The sequence below is a fragment of the Haliaeetus albicilla genome, chromosome 5 (genome assembly GCF_947461875.1).
Source record: "Haliaeetus albicilla chromosome 5, bHalAlb1.1, whole genome shotgun sequence".
Lineage (NCBI taxonomy): Eukaryota > Metazoa > Chordata > Aves > Accipitriformes > Accipitridae > Haliaeetus > Haliaeetus albicilla.
In genome coordinates, this window is record NC_091487.1 from 37,541,338 (window position 1) to 37,561,190 (window position 19,853).

Sequence of the window (19,853 nt, forward strand, 5' to 3'; positions counted from 1 at the left end):
TTTAATTAGCCTGTAGTGTAACTGGCTCACATCATATAAACTACAAGCCTATCTAATACTGTAAACTTGATTCAATGAGTATTTCATTGGCAAGGTCAAAGATCCCGAAGGCCAAAGACTTAAACTGCTGCCTCTTTGAACTGGTTTTCCCACAGTAGATTGTAAAGGGGACCAGAACAGGGAGGGATATGCTGTTGCTAGCCATACCACACCTCACCTAAGATAACAAAGAAAAGTCTTGGTCTTCAGGAATGTCAACACTGGGTATACTTGAGATTATATTTTACGCTATATCGCTTTTTGGTATCCATATACCGTGGTACTATTTTTTCCTCCTCCTCTAAGTCTCTGCTTATGATACAAGAACAGATGTTGACAAGTTGTCTTATACTTCTCTAATTGTTATGGTAAATGTCTATGAATAAGTATGTACTCTTGCTTACCAGTATCGAAATACTGTAAGTTTACAATCTTACAATTTTAGCTTAAAGCATATATATTCTTTTCACAATGTTATTCTGCCATGCCTGATTGAAGGATAATGGTAGTCGTCTTGTGAGCTAGAAAGATCTTATAGCCTCAGTAAGTCTGTAGTGTTTTCTGGTATTCAAGACTCCATTAAACAGCTTAAATCCCATTCCATGTTTTTCTTGGCCTGGCTTTTTTTTAAGGTGTTACCATATCTGCAAGTCCCAGAGACAGAAGTCTGCAGCAGAATTTGTTTCCTCAAGAATTTGTGCCTCCTGAGAAGCCGCCACCAAAGCAGCAATGGATACCTGATGACACTGAAATGATATGTATGGTTTGCAAAACTGAACGCTTTACTATGGTAAGGAGCAAAACCAAAGTACACACATTCCTAGAACTGTGACCTTAACATGAACGCTTGCTCATAGTCTGTTTCCTAAGAGACACTAGCTACTTTAGCAAGTTTGTCTGCATCAGTGTAGGCCTGACAAGATTGCCAGTCCCTTGATATTTAACCATTAGTTTCTATTTAGTGTAGTTGAGGAGACTGGCAGCAGTTAGCTCCTTGCAGAGTCCTGTGAAGTGATAGAGCCTAAAGAGGAAATCTGAGCATCAGAGAGGAGACAACTATGAGATCTCAAAAATGTGTGATAATAGCAGTATTAATATTTCAAAAGGCTGTCTAACTGACTGTGCTGGCAAGAACTAACATGAGCATCCTATAATTCAGATTACCCATATAGAAAATGTAATCTTTGCTGTTGCTTTTCTAAAATCTGTTGTTTCATAGAGTACTTAACAACTGTATTGGCGCTCTAAGGGAGAATATTAATTTTGAGTTTTGCAGGTGTTCTGGCAGTCTGTTATCTTCTGTTGCTTAGAAACAGTACTGTTTTCTCAAAGTATCTGTTGCTTTTGAATTTGAAAATTACTAAGATGGTGTCAGAAAGGCAGTATATAGCTTCTAACTTTTCCAAGAGATGGTCTAATTAGTGCTGTGGTCAACATTGGGACAATTTAAATAGTGGAAAGCCCAAGACTGCAGCAAACATGTTTTAAGTACCTACCTCTGGGTTTTGGGTTGGTTTTTTTTCTTTGCCATGCCCTCTCCAGAAAGGGATTGTAACAGTGAGAATCAATCATTGTGTAGTCCTGAAAAGCCTTATCATGCATGGTGTTTCCTCTCTTCAAATGGAGTAAGTTTACTCATGAATGGAGGCATATATAGGAGGGGACTTCAATAAATTCTTTCTGTCGCTCATCCATGACCTCTTTTGCATAGTTTAACAGGCGCCATCACTGCAGGCGCTGTGGCAGGCTGGTGTGCAGCTCTTGCTCCACCAAGAAAATGGCAGTAGAAGCTTACAGAGAAAATCTGTCTCGTGTATGCGATCAGTGCTATGGCTACTACAACAGAGAACATATGCCTGACTTGGTACAAGACACAAGCATGTAAGTCCTTCCGTTCTAGTTCTCAATTTCATGTACAAAGCAGAATGTGTGAATGGAACAAGAGAGAAATAAACATTTGGGTTTATGTGGATAATATAATAACATCAGCTTTTTGGTCTCCAACTGTTGGGATTTTCAGGTTTGGTAGATATGGCAATGTTCCTTATGCCTCAGTTTACTTTTCAGATTAGAAAGAACACTGGAGAGCTGGGCAACAAAATCTTTAATTCTATAAGCATCAATTGATCATTAAACCTAAGAACTGAATGCTTTGATGCAGAAACTACTACAGTGTGACAAAGTTTCTTGCAGTTTACTTCGCTCCTGGATTAACATTACATGTTGACTAGCTCTGCTGAACATATCGGTATTTTAATGTTATTCCACAATCCCTTGATTACAACTCCTTGAACCCTTGGGGATTCAAAAGCAAGTTCATGATTAGATAGGCTTTGAAACTGCCCTTAATAAAAGGGACAGCTGTGATGACAGATTTTCATGATGTGGTTGCTTTAAGCTGAGAATTGGACTGAAATTTGTTGTGTGTAAGTTAGGCCAGCTGGTTTTACTCTCTGTGACCCTGTTAAGCCTGCTTATACTGCCATAGCTGATACTGCCATCAAGGTCACAGAGAGTAAAACTCACTCTTTTCAGCTGCACTTTCAGCTGCATTTCCTCTTTTCCTTGCAAGCCTGCAGGTAGCAGTATCCACTATGGCAGTATCCTAGGCTTGCTAGGAAAAGATGAATACTGTGCAGATATGAAAAGGAACCTCTGAAAAAACAAGCAGTCACCTCTAGCTAAACCAATTTGTGTCAGAATGGTTGCTTATACTGCCAGATCAGGTCATCAGAGGCTAGCAGTGAGCTTGAATGCCACCTGTCATGGTCTAATTGCTTAAGTGCCTGGGTTTTTTTATACTCGCCCAATTTGTATATCAAAACCAACTAAATCTTAAGGATGGAGACCTGGATGCCAAAAACTTCATTTTAGCTCTGACATGTTCTGATACTGGCAGTTCTTCTTGTTCTCAGTGTCTGCTTCATGATGTGTGCAACAGTACTATTCCTACAGAAGGTTATAAGAACTGATTACTTAGTGTAGTTGAAATACAACAGTGCAGAGGCAGGATCTTAGATTTCCAGACAGTAGGGGGCAGGGGCAGGGCAATGGGTCAGAGAGGGCAGGGAGGGAGAGATGTTAGATTTTTACAAGACAGTGTTCTGAAATGGCTAGCCGTATTGATCTCTCTTTTAAAACTATGTTTTCCCCAGTGTGCTGGAGTAGGCATGATGTTTCTTTCTGTTACTTTATTACAGCAGAAAAGAAGATCCGGACCAAGTGGAAGGTAAGGAATGGAGTAATGTTAAAGTTCAATTTTTTAAAGTGCCTGATTAGCAGCAGAGTTAGAGATAGGGAGCTGATACATCTAGTTGCAGCTGAAGGGTGATCAAAACTTGAATTACAAAATATCACTGATGGTTTTTGCGTTTGCAGGCTGAAATTGAGCATTCCAAACTTCTGTGAATGGAAATTGAGATTTAGGAGAGATGTCTTGGCCAATTTTGAACATGCTGGATGGGGATTAAAGGAAGGAACTGAAAAACAACAGTTAGAGAATGCACCTTGCATACCAGAAACAGTGAGAGGCTGTGGTATGAGTAGGAATTAATTAGCCCATTACACACCTGTGCTGAGTGATCCTCTTTTTACAAACCATGATGGTACAACTCTGAATACCACTGCAGTGTGCTGTGGTGTTTGATACCCCATGCTGGCTGGGGGTAGCACAGGATGAGGCCCCTCTGGTTGTGTCCTGAGTTCCATCTCCTTTGCTGGTTGTGTGAATATGGACTAGTAATTTCTCTTCGGTGCCTCAGTTTCCACATCTAATATAACACTTCAGGAATAATAACAAAATTTAGTTGACTTTTTCTTTTTACCTGCCATTTTTCCTCAGAAGATATTTACTGTTTGTTGCTTAGTCTGGTGTTTGAGGTGATTCTGCAAAATTTTCCTACACTGACGTGAAATTGTGGCAGACCAAAACATAGTTATTTTAAGTGTTTATAGCAGTAATGTGAAACATGGTGCTAAATTTGCATTTGTGCTACAAAACAAATTAAAATATTTTTCCTTACTTGTCGCCTTTTTAAGTATGATGGGCTATTTGAGGGGGTTTTTTTTGCTGTTGACAGAAGTTTGCTTTACTTACTGCTGCCTTTGTTACAAGACTGAAACAGCTGAAATGCAGTTTCTGAGCTGCTGCTTCTGGTTAGATCTTTCTCTTTGCCTGCATCATTGCTACACAGCACTGGGCCCTTACGATTAATTCAGTAGGAGTGAATAAGAACAGTACGGAAATCCTCAGATTTAAGAGGGAAAGTGTTTTATTCTGCTTTTCTAACTTATCTGATGAGACTGTGAAGAAGGCTTATCATATATCAAATATTTTCAAGCCTGGTTTATTGTAATTATTCCAGTTTCCAGTTCAATTTAGAAATAGTGTTTTTCTCTTTTTTTTTTCTTTTTTTCTTTTATTCACCCTACAGTTTTAGTTACTCAACACTCTTAACAGTCCTTCTGTGAAATGTAGAGCAGTGATTTTTGAGACTTTTTAAGTTTTTCGAGGGAGAAGAGGAAGTTGATCAGGGCAAAGAGTAGTAAATTAGCATTGTTCTCCATTTCTTAGCATTGTGAGATTGGCCATTGTTTTTCTGCCAGGAACCACAATCACAAGTTTGAGCATCAGAGGGCTTGTGCACTCTCAGCTGCACTCAGATGACAGACAGTATTTGATCTGTAACTATTCTGGGTTACTAATTTCAAAACAGAATTTTCCTTAATCTGGAGGAAAGAAAAAGACTTCACAGAAATGAAATTTCTTGAATCATTTGATCAAATACCCAATTTTCTGCAGTACTAGTTTATATGAAAATGTAAGGAGTTAGCTCATCTTCTCACAGTCTTTTGTCCTCAAGCTGCTGGGCTATATGTTCAAATAACAAATTCTAAAAAGAAGATACAGGCAGTTAAGTCAATTTATGCTTTATTTTACAACTTGTTCTTCAGTTTCCCTTTTTAGCTGTAACCCACAGCTGTCGTGTTTCCACTTCCCTCCTGCTCAGAAATATTTAATAACTTAGCTGAGGGAAGGCTAAAGAGGGGAGGTTGCTGTGCTTGATGTCCAGTAGGATAAGAGTTGGATAATCATTTGAAGACATGTCACTGGAGCCAGTTTTTGGTGACAGGGTGTTGGTAACAGTGAGAGTAAGTTTAGGTACAATTTGGCAGCCTGCTGAGGAATGGAAATGTTACTGTAATCTGTGTGCTGGACATGTGATACTGGCAGGAAGTGGCACAATGAGAGGATTACAGATAACTGTTTTATGAGAGTATAGGAATGCTCTGCATTATGTGTCCTTAGCCAGCTTGATTGCTTCTTGTACAGTGATTCTACCTGGTGTTTTCTTTTTGGCTGCAGAAACTTCTAATCATGAATATTCCACAGTGGTGCGAATACCCAAGGCGACTGAGCTTGAATGGATTTTTTCCCTGAACGAAGAGGAGAATGAAATTGTACGCAGTGAATTTTATTATGAACAGGTGAGGTCTGGAGAAAGAGAGTCCAATATAATCAGTTCCCTGGAGAACTATCTCAATAGCCATGTTTGTCTCTCTTTCCTCGAATTGTCAGGCTCCCAGCTCTTCCTTGTGTATTGCCATCCTTAGTCTGCACAGTGACAGCATAGTGTGTGGCCACCAACTGATAGAGCACTGCTGCAAGTTGTCCCAAGGGCTTGCTAATCCTGAGGTGGATGCTGGTCTCCTCATGGACATCATGAAACAATTGCTCTTCAGTGCCAAAATGATGTTTGTAAAAGCTGGAAGGAGCCAGGATCTAGCTCTCTGTGACAGGTGATTAGTCAGATGTTCACTAGGATATATTGAGGTATTGTTGAGACCATTATCCTTTCTTACTGGGGTGTGAAGGGTGGGAGGGTTGTTTTGTGATTGTACTGTGGACATTTTAAATAAGAAGAGAAGCTCATAATGTAAGAATTCAAATAGTAGAAATTCGAGTAGTATGACTACATGATAATTACTGAGAAAATTCTCAGAGTAGGGAGAAATAATTCACAAAGACTGGGGTAAATATTTTACTTTGATATTGTGTATTGGCTTTCAATCTATATTTCAATATAGAATTTCAAACCTGCATTTCCTGAGAATGGCATTTTACACTTTCTGAAGTTTTCTCCTACAGAGCTTGGGGTGGCAGGTGTAATACATGAATTTCACATGTACTAGTTTGATTTGGTAACATGTAGCTGGTGTCTGCAATCAGCGTCTGCCAGTGTTCTACTGAGTGTGGCAAAAACCCCAATAAAAAATAGTCTGGATAGGATAGTATGATGGATAGAGAAACCTGGTATACTGTTGATTAGGAACCACTGTTCTAAGAGTTGTCTTTGACATAAAGTTCTTTATGATAATAGTGAAAGTGTGTGTATTTGTTTAACCTCTTTGTTTTCTCCTAGCTACATCAGCAAAGTGGATGTGTTAAATATCTTGGTTGCTGCTGCTTACCGTCCAATACCATCTTTGGATCAGATTCTTCTCCCTGCAGCAGTAACAAGACTAAGAAATCGGCTTCTGGAAGCAGAGTACTATCAGCTAGCTATAGAGGTAATGACAATGGAGGGATGTCAGTGTTAATAATGCTTCTGTAGTGGCTTTTGCTTTTCTCCCTCCTGAGTTCAGATGGATGTGATGTGTGAAATTTATTTAAACAGTTACAGACTGGGATTAAATTTTTCAGCAGGGAAGAAATAATTTTCTGAACACTGGAAAAAATTTCAGAGAAGGGATAGTCCTGCTGTGGAGCAGGCTGCTGAAGGGAAGGGTAGGGGCCTTGTTTCCCGGTACAATTAAAATTGGAATAGACTTAACTGCAAGAAAGTCATTAAATGGAGGAATCTTGCATCCAGTAGAAGGGCTGAGACATCCTTTGTGGCAGGACTTTATCTGAAGCTTGTATGTTTGATTTCATTTGTCTGTAATCCCACAGCAGACGTTAGTAAGACACCTTTCCCAAGCGTTTACTTGGATATCAGCAATGGTGGCAAATACATCTATCAGAGTTCATCTGGTGTGGTTTATCATCTGTCTTTCTTGTGCTCCCAGAATTTCATAAGCCTCTGTTTTATTGCATTGCAGTTTAAGAACAGGATTATGATACTACAAACAGGATTAGGATTTTTAAGGGGTAATAAACAGCAGGAATAGATGACCTATTTGAATAAAAATGGTTCATGTTTAAAGGCAGCTGGTGTACTAAAGAAAATCAGGAATAAATTTGATCAGCAAAGTTCTGTGAAATAAAAAATATCCTGATGGTTTGTGAAGCATCTTCTGTTGCTTTTTTTGAAACCACAAACCTGATGAATTCTGCTCTGTAAAAATCATCTGCTTTAGAAAAGCAGATGTGAAAATGTCCTGAATTTTAAAACTGCTGAACTGAAATTTCCCAGAAAGATAGTTGCTTAAACTTGTACAATAAAAAATACTTCCATGTTTGGAGATCGTGGGTGTTTTGGTAGTTGGCACTTTGTGCCAGTAATATGGAAATAATCAGCACTGAATTTTTTAGGTTTCGTTTTGGTTTTAATGGGAAATGTGCTCTAGGAAGTGAAAGGTCACAATCTCAGACTGTGTGGTAAGTCAGTTTTCCTGTTTTCTATACTGGGACTGTGTTGCAATATTAACGAATTATTTTGAATTTAGGTTTCTACAAAATCTGGGTTGGACCCAGGTGGAGCATGGCATGCCTGGGGCATGGCTTGCCTTAAAGCTGGAAACTTAAGTTCAGCAAGAGAGAAATTTAACCGCTGTTTAAAGCCACCTATGGATCTAAACCAGCTGAACCATGGTTCAAGGCTAGTCCAGGATGTGATACAGTACCTGGAGTCCACAGTGAAGCCCATACTCATTGCGGTAAGGGTCTTTTCTTCTGTCTGCTCTGAAGGGCTATAACAAACCCAAGTAATGATGTTTTAATACACATCTTATGGCAACACATGTTGGAATATCAGTTGTTAGGGGGTTTTTTCCTTCTTTTGTCATGATTGCATATTGCAAACTGAATATTGTTGGGAAACTTGTTAGCTGTTTCATCACAGTGAGTTGGTGGCTGAGAATCAGACAATAGGATTTCATAGTATCTGGGGACGTACTTAGTGGAGGGGAAAGCTGTACTGGTTAACATGTTATTACTACAGTATGAAGAAAATAAACTCAATCCCAACAATATGTTGTGGTGCTGCAGTAATGCCATTTTTTTGACTGAAACTGATAACTTTGCAGGAATTCAAAGGAGGATTTACAAATGCTGTCCCACTCTTCTTTCCTTGTCAAAAAGCACTATTACATGGTTTGGGATTAGCTCTGGAAGTTCTGATTAGGTACCAAAAAATGACTTTTAATACTAAGTAACTGCAGAATCATAATGTTGAAAGACCTCTTAGTCATATGTATTTTAGGAGAATAAAAAAGCTTGTTTGAACTAGGCTATTGAAGTAGCTGTTGACAGTGGAATTGTGTTTAAATAAGCCTTCTGTCTGTCCCTGGAAACAGCCATGCTAGCTACAGCAGCGTTCAGCACCTCTGTTGATAGCAGGGTTCCAATCTAGTGTTTATAAAAAGCATTACTGGATTCTTACCCCTCTAAAGTGATAGCTATTTTAAAAACAACAATAACAGAAATGCTTCAGGGCTGAGTGACAAGATCTAACTGAAAAGAAAGTTTTCTTCTTACTCATCACCTGTCATTGATTCTCTGCTTTCACGGCAGGATGATGATTACTTTGCCACGTTAAGGGAACTTGAAGCAACACTGAGAACAAGAAGTCTGTCTCTGGAGATGATGTGTGAGGGGAAAATTCAGCACAACAGCTACTATCAAGAGTGCTTGTTCTATTTACATAGTTACGGCACTAATCTGGCAATAATAAGCTTTTACATGAGGCATGACTGTATGAGAGAAGCACTGCTTCACTTGCTAAATAAGGTGAGTAATCTAATTTGCCACCACCTAAATTGAAATTTGAAAAGTAGCTAAGAGGGCTTCAAGGGTAGTCTAAGATGGTAATGAGCATCATGCAGCATTCTGGGTGTTTTTCTGCACAGGAGTTTTCTGAGGTCCTAAATGTTGTTATACGAACTATCCCGTGACTGACAAAATTCAGGGACATGAAAAAATAACTTTGATCTTTATATCTTGTGTTTAATCTCTCTTTCCCATTGTGTTGAAACAGTGGCTTCTAGAGAGGAGAAAATGTTTTGGTGTTTTTTTGATAGAGGTCCTGCATCAACAGCACTTTTATCTTTTTTCTACAAAGCTGAAAACTTGGGACTAATTCTCATACAGTTCGGAAGAGAGAAGGAAGATTTTGAATTCCAGTGTGCTGATAACACTAGACTTTACTCTCTATCACAGTAGCTCTGCCTCTTGGTATTGTTTGCTGAATTGGACATTCTCATTTGCACTTCTGTAACTGTTAGGAGTACAAGGGAATACAGGATCATGTCCCAGAAGACAGAAGTCTAGGGAAGCCAAAACGTGGTTTCCAGTTCTCCCTTAGGAAAACTGCATAATATAGGAGGGCTTAAGAATGTCTGGAGAAGACAGTTCTGTTGGTGCTAAATTACAATTAAACCTAGAAATTATTCCAGTAAGGTTCTCACTAATTCATTAAGGGTGCTTCTTGGGAGATGTGGAGGAGATGTGAATTCATTGCATCTCACCAGCCTGAAAGCTGCTAAGTGTGTGGGGTTTGGGGTGGTTTTTGCTTTTTTAAGTTTCTGTGCTTGTGTTTGATTTACTGATTTTTTTGTATTATTGTTATTAGAAATAATTCTTATTGAGAAAGTACAACTTGAAACATCAAATTCCATTATCTTCAGTCTGCTTACGAGCTTTATTAACAGAAAATTAAGTTGTCTTATCAGCCCTGCTTTCTCATTGTATCATCAGTCATTCTAAGCTCATATACTTACCTACATATCAAATTTCCTTTTCAAATACGTCCTTCATATTGGTTTAAATTTGCCTTTAAAGTTGCATATTTTTGCAACATTGGTGAAATAATTTCACTTGTTAAGTAGCAGGCTTTGAAAATACTTTAGACATACAATTTGATGTGGAAGTTTTGGACAAGGAGACTAGTAGTAATTATGCAAACGAGAGAAGAAGGTTTGTTACCTTAAAGCTGTAAGGTACTAGGCTTCTGATGAAACATTTTGTAGTTGGTTGGTTGGAAACATTTTATGTGTACAGGCTTTGTAGCTTGTATCTTACTCTGAGATTTAAAAAAAAAAAAAAATCCATATCATGTCTTTAAAACGTTTGTGCAGGCCATGTTGTCACACATGCTTCTTTCCATAGTAACATTAATATGTGAGATTGCATTTGTGAGACCATAATCAGGTCAAGGGAAGTAAATATCCCCCTCAGCTCACTACTTGTGAGGTTTCATCTGAACTACTGTGCCCAGTTTTGGGTTCCCTAGTACAAAACAGACATTGTCAAAGTGGAGCAAGTCTAATGGAAGGCCACCAAAGTGGCTAGGGGCCTGAAGCGCATGATATATGAGGAGAGTGATCGAGCTAGGTTTTTCCAGCTTGAAGAAGGCAAAAGGAGATCTGTGTGCTGTTTTCAGCTACCAAGTGGGTGATTGTAGGGAAGATAGAGCCAGGCTTATCTCACATGTGCACAGTAAAAGGATAAGAGATAGTGGACACAATTTGGAGCAAGGGAAATTCCAACCGGATATAAGGAAAAGTTTTTTTGCAGTGGGGATATTTAGACTTAGTAACTGGGCCCCAGAGAGGCAGTTTAATTGCCCTACTTTGTTATGCTCAGAACTTCACTGGACAGGCCCAGAGCAGCGTGACCTAACTTGGAAGCCATTCTTTGATTGGGGGTTTGAACCAAATGACCTCCAGAGATCCCTCCCAACCTAAATTATTTATTCATTTTATGATCTCTGTCACTTAATACTCCTTTATGTTGTATGAAGAAAATCAACAAGCTGCTGTGGCTTTGCTTCAAGCAACCTCTCTGATGTTTGTGTAGGAATCCCCATCGGAAGTGTTCATTGAAGGGATCTTCATTCCAAGTTATGAAAGTGGAAAACTGCACATGTTGGAGAACTTGCTGGAAACCATTGATCCAGGACTGGAGAGCTGGGGAGCCTACTTGATTGCAGCCTGCAAATACTTGCAGAGAAAGAACTACTACCATATTCTGTATGAGCTGCAACAGTTCATGAAGGTAAGATGAGGGTCAGTGCCATCTCTTTCAGTGAAATGTCGAATACTGACTTTTGATTATTTACATTGGTGTAAATCTGCATGATGGACAACTATATTTTTGCTACATTCCAATCCTAAAAAACAGAGAGGAAGGTGTGAGCCTGACTGAAGCTGACCTGCTGTGCGTTTGTCATGGATCTGGCACATTGCAGTAGCTTAACTATTGTTTTGAAGAAAACAGAGCATTGCCTGCTTTGTGTGAGCACTTTAGTACAGACAGCAGTTAGTGAAGGTGGTGTACTTTGGTTCATCTTAGTGTTCAGTATATTTCTTCTAGGATCACGTTCGTGCTGCCATGACCTGCATTAGATTTTTCACTCATGGAGCAAAGTCTTACACTGAACTGGGAGGCAAACAGACATGGCTTCTAAAGATCAAGGACCATCTCAAAGTCTATCTGCAGGAGGTCTCAAGAAGTTCAGGAAGGAAAAAAATGGCATTCACTTTCCGGAAGAAAATGTCTGCTACAGATGTGTCAAGGTATCTACAAACATGAACCTAAGTTACAGGAAAGGGGAAATTCAGGCTGTTGTCTTCTTTTCTTTTATTTTCTTTTCTTCCCCCCCCCCCCCCCCCCCAGTGGTTGTGTTTAAGTTGGCTGTAGCTAACACACAGTAGCTCCCAACCCAGGAGATGAGCAAATGTTTCTACTAAAAATATCAGTCTATGTATCATCTACTTTCCTTTAATTTAAAAAACAAACCCTATAGTGCATAGACAGCTATGTATCAACCACAAGTTTTCGTGCTTCTGCTCTTCCATTCCTCTCCGCAAAGCAAGCAGCTTTGTGGTGCTTAGCTTCTTACCAGGGCTAACTCACAACATTCAACTATGTACAAGTTATAGGTGCCAGACATAACTGAATCCCTGTATTCAAAATGTGAAGTGTAAATTTAGCCAGATCTCTCTTTTACTTGGGCTTTTATATCTTGGTTTTCTTAGGGGCTTTTTTCTTTCTTTTTCTTAGGGGCTTTTTTCTTTCTTTTTCTTAGTCTGGACTCTAATTTAAAGGTGGGGAGGAGTGTGTGTGATGAGGTGGAAAAGAGGGAGCCAGATATTTGGGATCCAGATTCTTTGGCTAACTTCTTTTGAAATAATGTGAACAAGTGCTCTCCTTCAGCTTGCGATGCATGTTAAGTGCACAGCTGAAAAGTATCTCATTGCTGCAGACTTGGCTACACAAAAGACGAAGTCCAAAAGTCACTAAAATAATTATTGTTTGGAAATATACCTTATTTTGAAATGTGTTGAAGAAATTAGTAAGTTCACATAAATAATAATTGACACTTTCTATTTCAAAATAAAGCCAGAATTTTTCCTTTATCTAGGCACATCAATACAGTTGATTTGCAGATGGAGGTAACAAAGTTCCTGCATCGATGTGAGAGCTCAGGAACGTGTCAAATGTCAGGTTCCTCCTTGCCCACACTCTTTGGAAACAATAACATGAAAATGGATGTTGCTTGCAAGGTACTTATTGCTATTTCAAACACAGCTTTATTTTTCATTATCAACATTAACTTGAAACATTTGATGGTTGGAGCAACCTCTTGTATTTTTCATGGGCGGGTTACTTGTCCATGTATGCAACCTACTGTTTATGAAAAATGCATGTTTTTCCTCAAAGTAGCAGAGAACACATGAGAACTTAGAGCTTCTCTCCTCAACATTCAAACTTTCAGAGGCAGAGCATCCTAAATACAAATAGTAACATGCCTTATGACTATATATCCTGTTGTGTTTTGAAGCAAGGCAAATACTGCTATTATTCTAACCCTTAACTTCAGCTCAGCTCCATCTGTAACTTGTCCAATGTCCCACAGGGAATCGGTGTGTGACAATAGACCCTATATTTGCTCTACTTGTTGGGGTGGTGCCGTTTTCTGTTGAAGTAATGCATTGTCTTTTGGGCTCTGGGCAAAATCTGGAAATGCATTATTATTCAACTCTATGTATGAAAAAGGAATGTGCATCCACAAACTTATCTATGCCTCTCTTTCAGGTCATGTTGGAAGGCAAAAACATTGAGGAGGGCTTTGGGATTGCATTTAGAGTCCTTCAGGTATGGAAAAACTTGATGTAACAAGCACTATTATTACAAAAGTAACTCCTGCAAGCAGCGATTGTTTAAGCAAAAGACTTTTTTTTGCAAAATGTCATTTAATCCCCCAAAAGAAAAACCTCTTGTGAGAAAAGTCACCAGTTGAAGTCTTAAAAGTCCATGTATTTGGAGGAAGCTTGGTAAGAAAATTAAGATGCTGCTTCAGTAAGACACTTCCAAACTAATTGGGTCCTACAGAGGAATTAAGTACAGCTTTTCCATTGCTGTGCACCTTGTTCAGTGACTTAACTCTGGCAAACCACAATCACAGATGTGAGTAGAGAGCTCTGATTTGGTAGCTCTCTGCAGTTCATGATAGCCATGCAAAGACACAGTGAATAAATAAGGCCAGGGCTATCTCTGTACTATTCTCCTGGCTGAGAGAGCAAAGCTGATTAACTGGAAGCTCTCTCTGGGTACCTGTCCTTCCTCATGTCTGGGTAGAAGTTGAGGTGCTTATCAGTCAGCATAGCTCATGAGCCTCCAAACTTCTCTGTGTGTTTCTCCTCCATATATTAGGAGCTGCTAAGAGATACTGCTTCAAGTAGTGCAGTTTGCATTTGCCTCCTGTCTGGGACAGAGGGTATAGCAGGGCCACTTCTGGACAGAGGTGGCACACTGAAAGAGTATTTGTAGATATGGCAGGCCCTGCTCCTTTTTTCAGGTCAGGATGTACAAGGCAGAACACCTGTTCGTAGTGAGATGGAGAGCCTTAGAAAAGTAGCACTTCTTAGCAGCAACAGCAGTCACTAGCCCCCAGTAAAAATGAAGTAGTGAGTCCAGCTGTCTAGCATCACTTCTGTTTCCTTCCTTTTTCTTCTTTTCTTGCCTTATGCATGGCAGGATCAGTCTACAGCTTTTATCGTCTCTTCCTTCATATGGGAGGTGTATGATGGTCATTTGCCTCCTGTTTCTTAGGGTACACAAAAGGTGGCTGCTGGTGAAGTGGCTGGAGGAATATAGTGGAAGCTTGCTAAGTGAGGGAGAGGTGGGTAGGGACCTAGGAAGGATCATTTGCCAGAAGAACTTAAAACTGATTATTTGCCACCCCTGAAAAGGAGGTAGTAACAGTGCTCTTGTTCTTGAGCAAAATTGAGTTTTACCAGTCTGATTATAGAAAACTTAAGCCAAACCTGAGCAGTGGTGACTGGAAAATCAGAGGTCCCCAAAACAGCTTTGACTTTTTTGAGGATGGTGTGATATTTTGTCCTTAGGAGAGATTGTCTCAGTTGTATAGACTCCTTGTGAGAAAACGTGCTGAGAACATTTAATGTGTTGCTCTGATGTTCCAACTACCTCTAGGACTTCCAGCTGGAGGCTACAGAAGTGTACAGCAAAGTGGCCAAGCAGCTGGTGAACCAGCAGAAGTACAGCGAGATCCGGCAGCTCCTCAAGTGTGTCAATGAGTCTGGAGTTGCAGCAAAAAATGATGGGGACAACATTATCCTAAATTGTCTAAATGAGTTCAAGAACATTCCTGCTGAGGTAATTCTATCCTGCATTGTGTCCCTTTTGAAGTAAAATGGGTATATACAATACAGACTACAGGGAAACCATCCTGTGGTGCCTGTGCTGCTCTTCAGTGGGTCTTTCATATCTTCTGGCTCTGTACTACATGCATTGTTTAAAGGTGAGAGTATGTGGTTTGCCTTATGCAAGTTACTCTGAGAGGAAACGATAAGTAGCTGTAGCATGCTCCTACCCTGCACCTCCCAAATGAGTACCCATGATGGGGAGAGAACCTTTGCTCCACAGGATCCTGCCAAATGCTCCTGATTGGGGTGGGAGGTGTTCCCTTCAGTGAGGCTTCCCCACCTACCACAGAGGATGTGTGGAGGGAGAAACCTCCTGCCTCCATAGGAAACAATTTTAAGATTCCCTTTGCCTACCACAGTGTCTTTTCCATCCCAGTGAAGGAAGGAGATGCTCTCTGTCAAGTTCTACTAATCAGGCTAGGGGATGCGGTCCACCCCGTGGGTCAGGGTGGGCCATGGGGGCTGACTCCTGCTGGTGTGCAGACAACCAACAAATTCATTTCATGCAACGCGAGCCATGTCCATGGGGGACTCCGGGACTCATAGCATTCTCTAGGGACACCCCACAGACATGGCACTGGACTGCCTATTTTCTATATCTGCAGCACTCGCAGTTGGGACAATGTAACCATTTAGCTGGGATCTCAGCAGCCCTTCCTCTATGCAGGGGTTTGGTCCCTGATGGGGTAAAGGTTTGCGAACTATAGTCACTCTAAACGTGAACATCTTTTCCCTTCTTTGGATGCAGGATCTTGATAATCTGATTCAGGATATGGACAGTGATGAAAACAAGGTAAGTAAAACTACCGTAGAGGAACTCCTTTAGCAAGAGCTAAACAGCCCAGTCTTGGTCTGCAGGCTATATCTTCCACCATCTTCTCTGTCATCCTCACTCAAGCCAAAGTTTTGAAGGCCACTGCCTGAATTGTAGAAATCACAGTGAATTCCTCAAGGCTGTGGTGGTTGTGACTGTAGAGCTGTGATGTGAAGGTACCAATTGATATTATCCTTATTAGTTCCTTGACAGTCCTCAGAGTGAGGGCTAGGCATTTGTTATAGTGCGAGGAAAAGTATTTCAGAGGGGTGCATTGGTGGGTTTGTTGGTTTTGTTACCCAGCTTTTCGCTGAGGTGCATGTAAGTTTCTAGTAATGGCAGACAGGTAATGAGGATCACCATACCTCCAAGGTGACCATTTCAGCATATTGTTGCAGGATTATACTATTTCTATTGTGATTGAGAGTTAAATGATAAAACTTCTCCAATTCTGATGTACTTTTTTTTTCTTGGAGGCCTAAACTACTTTGTTTCTTCAGTAGTTTTCATACCAGCCAGCCAAGCCACTGGAGAGTATGTGAACTGTAGATGCACATTTATAGATGAAGAGGCTTTGGGTCAGCATTTGTGGATTGTTGTAGATTCTCAGTGGCATAGCTGGGAATAAAATCTTAAGATTTGTGACTGTCCTCTGTCCTTCTCCAACTGACAAACTCACTGTTGTATGTAGATTGAAAAACAGGCTTTTCATTCTGCCTTTATGTAAGATCTGTCACTGAAAAATGCGAGCTGTTCTAGAACCAGCAATGGAAGAAAATTACTGGTTTAGACTTTTTGCTATGAGGATATGGTAAATTAATGCACTAGATAGGATTCCTGCTGCTAATTTCATGGTGATACAGTAAAGGAGTTTCCACAAGAGACAAACTTAATAAAACACAGCTGTCTATCCATCTTTTACATTGGGATCTGCTCCATGTCATACTTGGCTTCATAATGTGCTGCTACTGCCTTGTACAACACACTTCTGAACTAGGTATTTCTAGTGAATCCTTGCTTAAGCTTGTCCTGTTTGTTTACCACAGCTTTCTAACCAAGTTCTGACTGCCTCTTCTGCTTCAGATCCAGGCCTACGTGATGTGCAACAAGTTGCGTTCTGCCTATCTAGTCTCAGTGAGACAGGAGAAGACCAGAGCAGTGCAGCTAGTCCAGCACGTGCGACAGCTGGCTGAGAACAGCGGAGATGACGTTGTGAAGGCCATCTGTGCCCAATGGCTCTCGGTGCACCAGCCCAAAACAAGAAATCGGCTTCCCCAGGGCACTAGGAAGTAATAAGTGATTGACGTTCACCATCATACAGAAGGGGAAGGCTTCAAGACAGCTTAAAGGTGTGTGGTTCAGCAATCTTTTGGTAAAATGGAAGCCTCTTGATTGATGTTGGTGGGAAATGGATGCTGCTAATGTGCCTCTGGTGAAAGGAAAGGAACTAAATTACAAGTGCCAGTCCCGTATTTTGACAAACAGTCACTACCTCAGGGTGTTTTTTGGCTATCTTTTTGATGGGGGGGAGGGGGCAATTTCAAACTGAACAAGAATTTAGGTGTATGGAAGAGAGCGCTTCTGGTTTTGGCTTGGGTTTTTTTGTTGTTGTTGAGTTGGGGGGGGGGGGGGCAGTTGTCATCCTCCCCGCCCCCCCCCGAAAGGCACTGAACTTTATTGTATGGTTTTTTATTTTTAATCCGGAAATCCTATATAGAAAGGACAGAAAAATTTCATCAACTCAGTGTAGCCTAGAGTATAAAACTCTTTGTGATTATGGGTTTCCTGTAAACTTTTTCAAGATTGGAGAGATCTTCTTTTACAAAGACTGAAATTCAGAGATTTTTTTTTTTTAAGCCTCTATACAAACCATTGCTTCCCCCCCGCCCCCTAGTACAATGTGCCCAATTTCTTTAGTTTGTTTGAAAAGGTAGGAACTGATTCTTCATGGTAGGTTTCTACTTACCAGTCATGCTGTCAGATGTGTGCCATACATACGGCACTTGAGCCCTTACTAGGTGGATGAAGTTATAAAGGGCATATCCTGTAAGGGGAGTACAAAGGGAAAATAATCCTTGAAAATAGTTGAAAAATCACATACCTCTTTCTTTGTTGTGGTAATATCCAATAAATTATTGTGATGCAGCTTTCTCACTGAACAGTTGCCAGTAAACTTCCACAGTTTTTCATCAGGTATGGCAGAAAATATGGATAGAGCAAGCTGTGGTAAAATTCAACAGGTGTCTGCATCCCTGTCACAGAGGTATGTATTTGCTTGTTAGCAGAATAATCTGTCCCTGTCAGGTACAATAGAACATTGGACAAAATTTTTATGAACTGGACATACTGTGTAGACTATATTGACAGGATTTGCTCTGGAAGTGTTAGGTTAACTCAGTTTTATGAAAAAGCAGGGATCTTTGTGTAATGGCTGTGTTCAGGGGTGCTGAAAAAAGCAGCTGCTTCTCTGCAACTGTGATGGGGACGTGAGAAATGGGCAGAAGAATGGTAGACAGTAGTAGGACCTTCAGAAAGAAACGGAACAAAAAATGGCACTCTGCAAGAGTTTGCGTTTGCTGTTTACGTGTATTTCAGCACAAGAAATAGGAAAATTAGTTCACTTTTTCTGTTAAGAAGTTTAGTTGTTTACTTCAAAAGAAACAACAGGTTTTCTGAAGTGTAATGTAACTGTAAATAGTTTTAGTACCTAAAATAATTGAGACTGTCAAATATGAGTTTTGCACTATCCCCAAGTTCACTGTAGTGACACAACAGACTTCCATGGTATTGGAAAGGACTTGGTCCATCTCCTGTAGGGTTTGATGACCACTGCCCCACTGACACAAACCCCTCTCTTGGAGGTGCTCCACCCACCAGAGCAGGGCATGTCTCAGAGCAAAGCGGTCAGAAATGACCACATGTAGCTTTCAGAATCTCCTGACCGCAGATTTGCATTATCTCATTAGTGAGCAGTACTAATGAAAGGTTTTGCTTTCATGGCCAGACTGACCTAGCTTTCCATCAGATTACAGCCGTCAGGCTAATCCTAAAACCTGACACTATCCATGCCTTCGATCATTTCCAAATCTCTAATTATAGGGAGGAGGTTTTACTGTTTGTGGGTATCTAAATCTGCAGTGCTGTAATAACTACTTTTCTGCTCAAGCTCCTTCAGCTGTATAGAGCACAGAGAGTGGAATTTGCCATGCAGACCAGTCAGTTCTGTACCTGCCTTTCTTCCTGACCTCTTTGCACTGTACCTGATGCACTTTATATAGTGTTTGTTGTAATTTGATGTTCTTAACCTGGAATTGTAGGGATCTTTCTCTTACCAGCAGAACTGGAATTTTGATCCTGACTAACTGCCTTGTGTCACGAATAGTGCAATTATAAAGGGGCTTTGAATTTTTGCGCATCAAAAAGGGATTGAGTACTGCCAGTTAAAAAACTTGTCTATTAATGACCAAGGTTTGTTTACAATAAAAAAAGAGAATAAAGTATTATGACTGTTAACGTATCTTCTGTTTGCTTTTTATCTCAGCATAGCTTGGGATCTCTTTCTAGATCTGTATGTTGCTTTTGGCTATGCTTAGCAGAGTAATTAGAAGAGGGAGAATTGTTCAGTCATGCAAAATCTCTCTCTGCTACAGTGTCCTCAACATTTAGATCAATTGGAATATCACATCTTTATACGTCCTCCCAGTAGCTAGGTAGCTAGCTCAGTCTCGTACATGTACTCTCACAAACCGGTAATCCTCTTTAGGTAGCTTTGCATGTTAATCTAACTCTCCCTTACAAGCCTCCCTTTGTGACAGCTAAATGAGCTTTAGTTCCCTCATTTTACAGATTAGCCTAGAAGAAGGTATACATCATTTGCCCAAGGTCAAAAAGAGTGGGTGTGTGTCTATCGCAATGTGTGGTTACATGTCTTATGTTAAATCTACAACCATACTTCTTTGAGAAGAGGATTGACCTGCAAGGGCAAAATATTTCAGCCTAGAGACACTTTCTGCTTTTTTTTAAAATGGTTTCTGTTGCTCCTGGAAGCCACTTTCAAGATCAGAGAATCACACACAGAGAAAGCAAGCCAAGCCTGCAGTGCTAGGTA

General features: G+C 40.3%; 1 protein-coding gene across 2 annotated transcripts in view; it reads left to right on the forward strand.

The window, feature by feature from the left end:
* ZFYVE26 (zinc finger FYVE-type containing 26) overlaps nt 1-19,258 on the forward strand; it is a 49,509-nt gene extending 30,251 nt beyond the window's left edge. For both annotated transcript variants that reach the window (XM_069784171.1, XM_069784172.1), the window contains 15 exons: nt 672-829; nt 1,751-1,920; nt 3,240-3,268; nt 5,405-5,526; nt 5,618-5,838; nt 6,462-6,609; nt 7,708-7,917; nt 8,774-8,989; nt 11,057-11,254; nt 11,573-11,775; nt 12,624-12,765; nt 13,298-13,357; nt 14,699-14,881; nt 15,680-15,724; nt 16,829-19,258. In XM_069784171.1, the coding sequence (XP_069640272.1) occupies nt 672-829; nt 1,751-1,920; nt 3,240-3,268; nt 5,405-5,526; nt 5,618-5,838; nt 6,462-6,609; nt 7,708-7,917; nt 8,774-8,989; nt 11,057-11,254; nt 11,573-11,775; nt 12,624-12,765; nt 13,298-13,357; nt 14,699-14,881; nt 15,680-15,724; nt 16,829-17,038 (2,315 nt within the window). In that variant the 3' untranslated portion in view covers nt 17,039-19,258. The remainder of the gene's footprint in view (nt 1-671; nt 830-1,750; nt 1,921-3,239; nt 3,269-5,404; nt 5,527-5,617; nt 5,839-6,461; nt 6,610-7,707; nt 7,918-8,773; nt 8,990-11,056; nt 11,255-11,572; nt 11,776-12,623; nt 12,766-13,297; nt 13,358-14,698; nt 14,882-15,679; nt 15,725-16,828) is intronic.
* Nucleotides 19,259-19,853: the final 595 nt, after the last annotated feature.